The sequence below is a fragment of the Alligator sinensis genome, unplaced genomic scaffold (genome assembly GCF_000455745.1).
Source record: "Alligator sinensis unplaced genomic scaffold, ASM45574v1 scaffold778_1, whole genome shotgun sequence".
Taxonomy (NCBI): domain Eukaryota; kingdom Metazoa; phylum Chordata; order Crocodylia; family Alligatoridae; genus Alligator; species Alligator sinensis.
The window spans coordinates 99821-106459 of NW_005842946.1; the positions used below are offsets into that span (position 1 = coordinate 99821).

Sequence of the window (6639 nt, forward strand, 5' to 3'; positions counted from 1 at the left end):
CCCTACCAAGGAACTCAGGTGTCCAGGCTCCCCCCGCCGCCCCCCAAGAACCCTGGCACTCAAGTGCACCTGAAAGGCAGCCAGTAGGTCCTCAGTGAGGGGCCCCGCGTTGGCGCTGACGGCCACGTAGGAGTTGAGCTCGGCCAGACGCGGCAGTGACACCTCTGCCCGGTTCCGCCCCACATCTTCTTCATGCAGGTAGAACTTGTGGAGAGGGAAGACAAGAGTCAGGGGCCTGGTCCAAGGGTGGGGGGGCAGCCCCGAAGCAGGATTGTGGGGCTCAGGGCAACTGCCCAGGTGGTGTTCTGTTTCACCACTCCGCCAATGGCCCCATCCCAGAGCTGGGTGCACTATAGGGGTGGGAGTAACAGACAAAGGGGGGGACGGGAACGACACAGACATGGGCTGGAAGGAGACACACATGGAACATAGGCATCCAGGACACACAAATGCGCACACAGAGACATGCACATGTGCATATAACCTAGGCATCCAAGGCACACACAATCACGACATTTAGGACACACATGCACACAGACACAGGACACACACCAGAACCAAGGAATATAGGGGACACACACATACAAGCAGAAACACAAACACAAACAAGCCAGGCAACTGGCACCCCCCCACCCCACAAAGCCCAGGGTCTCTCTCACACCCCACCCTACCCCACATGGGGGATGGGCCCTACCTGCGCAGAGAGGTCAGCCCATTGGGCAGGCTCAGGGTCATGCAGGGTCACAGCCTTGACCCCACCCAGCACCAGGTTCTTGGCCACCTCCAGCCCCAGGCCACGGAGCCCAGAAACCAGCACAGCTGCACCCTGCATCCGTCGCATGGCCTCATGGCCCAGTACATACCTGTGTATATGGGGAGGGAGGGGATGCCATTATACATGGCCTGGGCAGCTCTGCCCCAGAGCTGGATGCATCTTGGACCCTCCCCAGGCAATGTTAGACTGGGCTGTTCCACCCCAGAGCTGGCTGCATCTCAGCCCACCTCAGGCAGTGTTCTACAGGGCCATTCCACCCCAGAGCAGCTGCATCTCAGGCTTACTTGTGGAGTGTTATGCTCGGCCAGGCCAGCTCCGCCCCAAAGCTAGGTATAGCTCTACATTTCCCAAGCAGAGTTATACAGGGCTGTTTGACTCCAGAACTGGATGCATGTTAGCCCTACCCATGTATCATTCTATTGGGCCATTCCACCCCAGAATGGCTATGCCTAAAGCTTCCTTGTGTGGCATTATACTTGGCCAGTCTCCACTGCCCTGCCCCCTCCCCTCCAGCTGACTGCATCTCAACTCTTCCCATTCAATGTTGTACTAGGAAATTCCACCACAGAACTAGGTGCATCTTATGTTTACTTGTGTAGTGTTATATTCAACTACACCAGCTCTGCCTGAAAGCTGGTCACAACTCAGCCCTCCCCACGCAGTGTTATGCTGGGCTGTTCCACCTCAAAGCTGGCCACATCTCAGGTTTCCTTGTGTGGTGATATACTCAGGTAGTGCCCACTGCTTCCCCCCCAGAGCTGGCTGCATCTCAGCTCTCCCCACGTGGCATTATGCTATGCTGATCCACCCCAGAGCTGGGTGCATCTCGGGCCCCCATGCAGTATTATAGTCAGCTGCTCCACCCACAGCTGGCTGCGTCACGGGCTTTTTTGTCTGGCATTATACTCGGCTGGTCCCAAGTTCCCTCACAAAAACTAGGAGCATCTCAGCCCTCCCTGAGCTGTGTTACACTCAGCCATCCCCCAACTACTCCTCCCCACAGCTGGCCACATTTCAGGCTTCCTCGTGGCATGTTATACTGGACTTTTTCCCTGCTGTCCCACCCCAGAGCTGGCTGTGTCTCAAGGCCCAGAAAGCCTTCCCCAGCCTTCCTCAAGGCCCACCAGGCCTTCCCCAGCTGTTTCACAGCCACTCTGCCCAAGGTATCTGCTTTGGGGGTCTGTTTCCTGAGGACTGTTATATGCAGCTGTGGTCTGGGCTGCTCCACCCTAGAGCTGGCTGCATCTCAGCCTTCCCCAGCACAGCATTACACTCAGCCATACCCTGCTGTCCCACCCCATAGCTGGCCACATTGTGGCAACGAATTTGTCCTCCCAGGGATGTCTATTTGGCCCTGTCCCACTATCCTGGACCCAAAACTAGGTGCATCCCAACCCTTCCCACACTGTATTATACATGGCTGTTCTACTCCACAGCTAGCTAAATTTCAACCTCCCCCCCTGCCCCATGCTGTTGTACTCACCTTCTCTCCTGCTGTTCCACCCCAGATCTGGTTGCATTGCAGCCCTCCCACTAGAGTGTTATACTCAGGCATTCCCCACTGCTGCACCCCAGAGCTGGCTGCCTCTCCAAGCCCAGGAAATCTTCCCTTTGCAGTGTAATGTGGCTACAATGGGGCATCTTTCCTGGAAGATGTTCTGCATGGCTGCGGTCTGGTCTGTTCCACCCCAGTGCTGGCTGCATCTTGGCCCTCCCCCTGTGTGCCATTAGTCTCAGCCATTTTCCTTGTGCTCTACCCCAGAGTTGGCTGTAGAGCTATACCCAGGTGGCGTCATACTCAGCAGTTCCCCTGATACTCTACTCCACAGCTGGCTGCATCTCAGCTCCCCATGTGCTGTGCTATACTCAGATACTCTTTTGCTGCCCTACCACATCCCAGACCTCACTACACAGCTGCCTCCTGAACCACAGCTGGCTGCATCTGAGCCCTCCCTTGACAACATCATACTCAGCTGTAACCCACCCCAAAGCTGGCTACGTCCCTGGCCTTCCTGTGTGCTGTTGTATCGGGCTGCCCCCTCCCCGCCCCACCCAAGAGCTGGCTGCATCAGGCACTCACAGCTGCCTGGAGTAAAGGCCCTCGTCGATATCCGCATCGCTCCCATTCCTGGCCATTCCCTGGGGGAGGACAGAAGAGGGAACTGAGCTGGGGGCCAAGATCTGGGCAGTGGAGGGGGACACACACGGGGGGTGGCAGGAGCATGGGAAGGGCCCACATGTGCAGAGGCAGATATCAGAAATTATGGGGAAAGGACACTGGAGGCCTACTGGCATAAATCCCAATGGTAAGGGGCTTGGGGAGGGGCTGGACTGGGGGGGACTAAGGGAGTGGCAGGAGCTGTGGAGGGGCCACAAAGCTGTGGGACATGGCATGCTGGTGTGCTATGGAGATGGCAAAGCTCTGGGGTGCAGGGCTGTGCTGGGGAGGCTGTGGGGGGCAGGGTTCTGCTGGGGGGCGAAAGAGCTGTGACAAGTGCAGAACTGTGGGGGGAGACAGGCATGCTGGGGGCTGTGGGGAATGGCAAAGCTGTGTGGGGCCTGACTGTACTGGTAGAGGCTGTGAGGGAGCTGTTGAAAGAGACAGAGCTGTGGGGAGCAAAGCCATGCTGATGGCTTGTTGGGGGACAGGGCTCTGCTGTAGGTGTGTGGGGGTGGCAGAGCTTTGGGGGACAGGGTCATACCACAGGAGATGTAGATGCCAGTCCTAGGCATGGGGAGGGACAGGCTAATGAAGGCTGTGGCAACTTCTGGGGAGCCCCAGGGGCCATGCCTAAATTGCAGGGGGCTGGGTACTGGGTGGGAAGCGGGGACCATACAAACATGGGGGTCATGGGGGGTCTGGAGGAACCCTATTCATATTAAGGGGTTTGGGGAGTCTGTAATCATGTTGGGGGATGTGGGGGAGCCTTGCAGAGGGTTTGTGGGGGGGGCTGTACTCATATTAGGGGAGCCATGTGGAGGTCTGGGGGTGGGGTGGGCTGTACAGGGTGTAAGGAGGGGTCATGTGTGAGGGCTGTACAATACTCACACTGAGGAGGTTTGGAGGAGCTGGGGGGGTTTGTACTCACACTGGGGGGTGGGGGGGTTCATGGGAGCTGCATTGACATTGAGGGCATGAGGAGGGGCGGGAACGGAACCATACTCACACTGCAGGGCACAGGGGGGGTGATACTCACGTTAGGGGGCGCAGGGGGGCACGGGGGGCTGCGGGCGTCAGTGCCGGGGGCGCAAGTGCTGCCCGTCTTCGGCTCGGACCCAGACACACGGCGCTTCTTGGACAGCGGCGAGCTGGACATCTGGGGGGGGAGGGGCAGCAGGGATAGGGGATCAGTGCAGCTGGCATCTCTCCCAACTCCCTGACTCTCCCCCAACTGTACTGTGTGTGGCTTGCTCCTCCACCAAGCTTTACCCAGAGGTGGGTATGTCCTGTCCAGTCCCCACCCCCATGAGTCAGGGCCAGTGATTCAGCCCAGTCCCAGTGGAGGAGGCCAAAGCAGCTTGCCCCCAGGCAGGTACCAGGGTGGGGCCCAGGGCCCCTGCCAAAGCTAGACAACCCAGGCATGTGGATTCCACCCCCGAGCCTTCTTTCCTCCCAGAGAACCCAGGAGTCTGGAGACCCAGCCTCCCTTGCTGTCATCCACCAACAGAGTGCACCCCAGTACCAGGTTCTGCCTTAAACCAGTTGGACCTCTACAACCCACTGGGCTACCACTGGTAGACACCCACTGAGGGGTGGAGCTTATCCCAGGATAATGCAGCCACAACCACTGCAGGGGGCAGGGCTTGTCCAGGGCAGTAAAGCCACACCCAAGGAGGGGGGCAGGGCTTATCCTGGGATGGCAAGACCCAGCACAGGAAACAGGTCTCATTTATGGCCACCTGCACTGAGGGGGTGGGGCCTCTCTATGGCCACACCCACAGGGGAATGTGTATTTTTGGAGGCTGGCACTGATGCTCCCCACCTAGAACCCACTGCATTTGGGGCCTGGTAGAAGCAGGAAGGACCCAGGGGGAGCAGGAGGAGCCCAGGGTGGAGGCAGGGAGTAACAATAGCATTTCCCCAGGGGGTGACTATCTGCACATGAAGAAAACCTGGTATTAGGGGGGGATTGCCCAGATGCCTGGGTTTGCTGGCCATTCTGGGAGGGGGCTAGGAGCCCAGACCCCTGGGTTCTCTGGGACCGTGGTGGGTGCTGAGGGGAACTCGGAGCCTGGACACCTGGGTTCTGACTCATCCGACTACACTTGTTTCCAGAACTGGACTAGGGCGGCAAACTAGAAATGCAGATGCCTGGGTTCTGCCTGGTATTTAGGAAAGGGACAGCGCCCACAGTCCCCAACCCCCAAGTCACCTGGCAGGGGAGGGGGGAGCAGCTGGGGCCATGGATTCAGAGAACCTCCTGAGGGGCTGGGGAAGGCAGTGACAGGAACATGGATAGAACCCAGGTATCTGGGGTCCCGCCCTGGCCCCCAGGTTTCTAGGCAGAGACCAGAAACAAAGCATCCAAGACCCCAGGCCTCTCCCACCCCAAGTCAGGACCACACTGGACCCTGCTCTCTTCCTGAGCTGGGGGAGAACCCAGGCATCCAGCTCCCAGCCCCTCCTGCTCTTACTTCCAGCTCCTAATCTCCTCCCAGAGTATCCTGGCATCTGGGCTACGAGCTGCCCTGTGAACCTAAAGAACTAGGTCCTGTCCCATAGCCCCTAGTCTGCTGCCCCCCAGATTCTCCCCCAGGCTGCCAAGGTAGGGGTGGGGCTGAGTCAGGTCAGGGGATCCCCAACTTAGGAAGTCTTGGGATCCATGGACAGGCCCAGGGATGAGATGGGGAGGGGCTGGGTCCTTTGAGGGGGGTCATTCTGTGCTACTGGGGAGGAAGCAGGGCCTGATCCTGGGGTCCATATTGGGGGGGGGGGAAGGAGCTAGACCCAAGGAAAAGGCAAATTCTGGGATGGGGGGGGGGTGCATCCTGTGGAGGAGCCTGTTTCCCAGTTACATGGAGGAGGAAGAGAGACCCACTCCTGTGGGGAGGGGGATGCAAGTCTGTTTTGGATCAGAAGGGGCCTGATCCTGAGAAGTTTGGGGGAAATACCAAAGGAAAAGGTTACAGGGAGGGGCAGGCTGGGCCTGATCCTGAAAGTTCTTGGGGACCCCTTCAATGCCGAGGAGGAAGAGGGGTGGGGGTTTCTGCCCCAATCCTAGGAGGCCCGACCTTAGCCGTCAGGAGGGCATGATGCTGGCGAGGTGGCCCCGATGCAGGTCTGGTGGGTCCCAATCCTGAGACGAGCGGTAAGGGGAGGGGGGGCGGGGAGGGGACAGTGCGCGGTGCTGGGTGAGGAGAAAAAGGCCCTGACCCTAGGTCTGGAGGGTTCTGGTGCTTGGGGGGCGGAGGCGATCCTGGGGACCAGGGGCCTGATTCTGATTCTGGGGCGGCCCCGGGTCGAGGGGGCAGGGCCCGATCCCAGCTCCGATGAATGGGGTCCTGATCCTGACCAGAAGGGGCGCGACCCGGGGGAGGGGGCCCGATCCAAAACTAATACCAATGAGGCTGGGGCCGGTGCGGCCGGGTCGGTGCCGCTCTCGCCGCTCCGCTCCGCTCCGCTCCGCTCCGCACAAGATGGCGGCCGCCGCCGGGCCCGGAACAAAACCCCCAGCTCACTGCGCCTATCGGCCCCGCCCCCTCGCTCCCGCCGCGCGTTCATTGGCCACAGTCTAACTTCCTCTCACCCTCTCAATGGCCCGCCGCACCCGCCGCCCGCCTCCCATTGGTCCACTCCCTCGCTAGGGGGCGGAGCTAGAAGCGGACCCGCCTCTCAGTGACCCTGAGCCCACCCCTTTCCTTCG

The 6639-nt window shown here is 59.7% G+C and overlaps 1 protein-coding gene across 1 annotated transcript in view; it reads right to left on the minus strand.

Moving 5' to 3' along the window:
- Positions 1–6467, minus strand: part of UBA1 (ubiquitin like modifier activating enzyme 1) — a 21066-nt gene extending 14599 nt beyond the window's left edge. Inside the window, exons 1-5 of the mRNA XM_014526035.2 lie at positions 6336–6467; positions 3973–4092; positions 2856–2914; positions 695–863; positions 70–204 (exon numbers count right to left, since the gene is read on the minus strand). Coding sequence (XP_014381521.1) covers positions 70–204; positions 695–863; positions 2856–2914; positions 3973–4092 — 483 coding nt within the window. The 5' untranslated portion in view covers positions 6336–6467. The remainder of the gene's footprint in view (positions 1–69; positions 205–694; positions 864–2855; positions 2915–3972; positions 4093–6335) is intronic.
- Between the last annotated feature and the right edge of the window lie 172 nt (positions 6468–6639).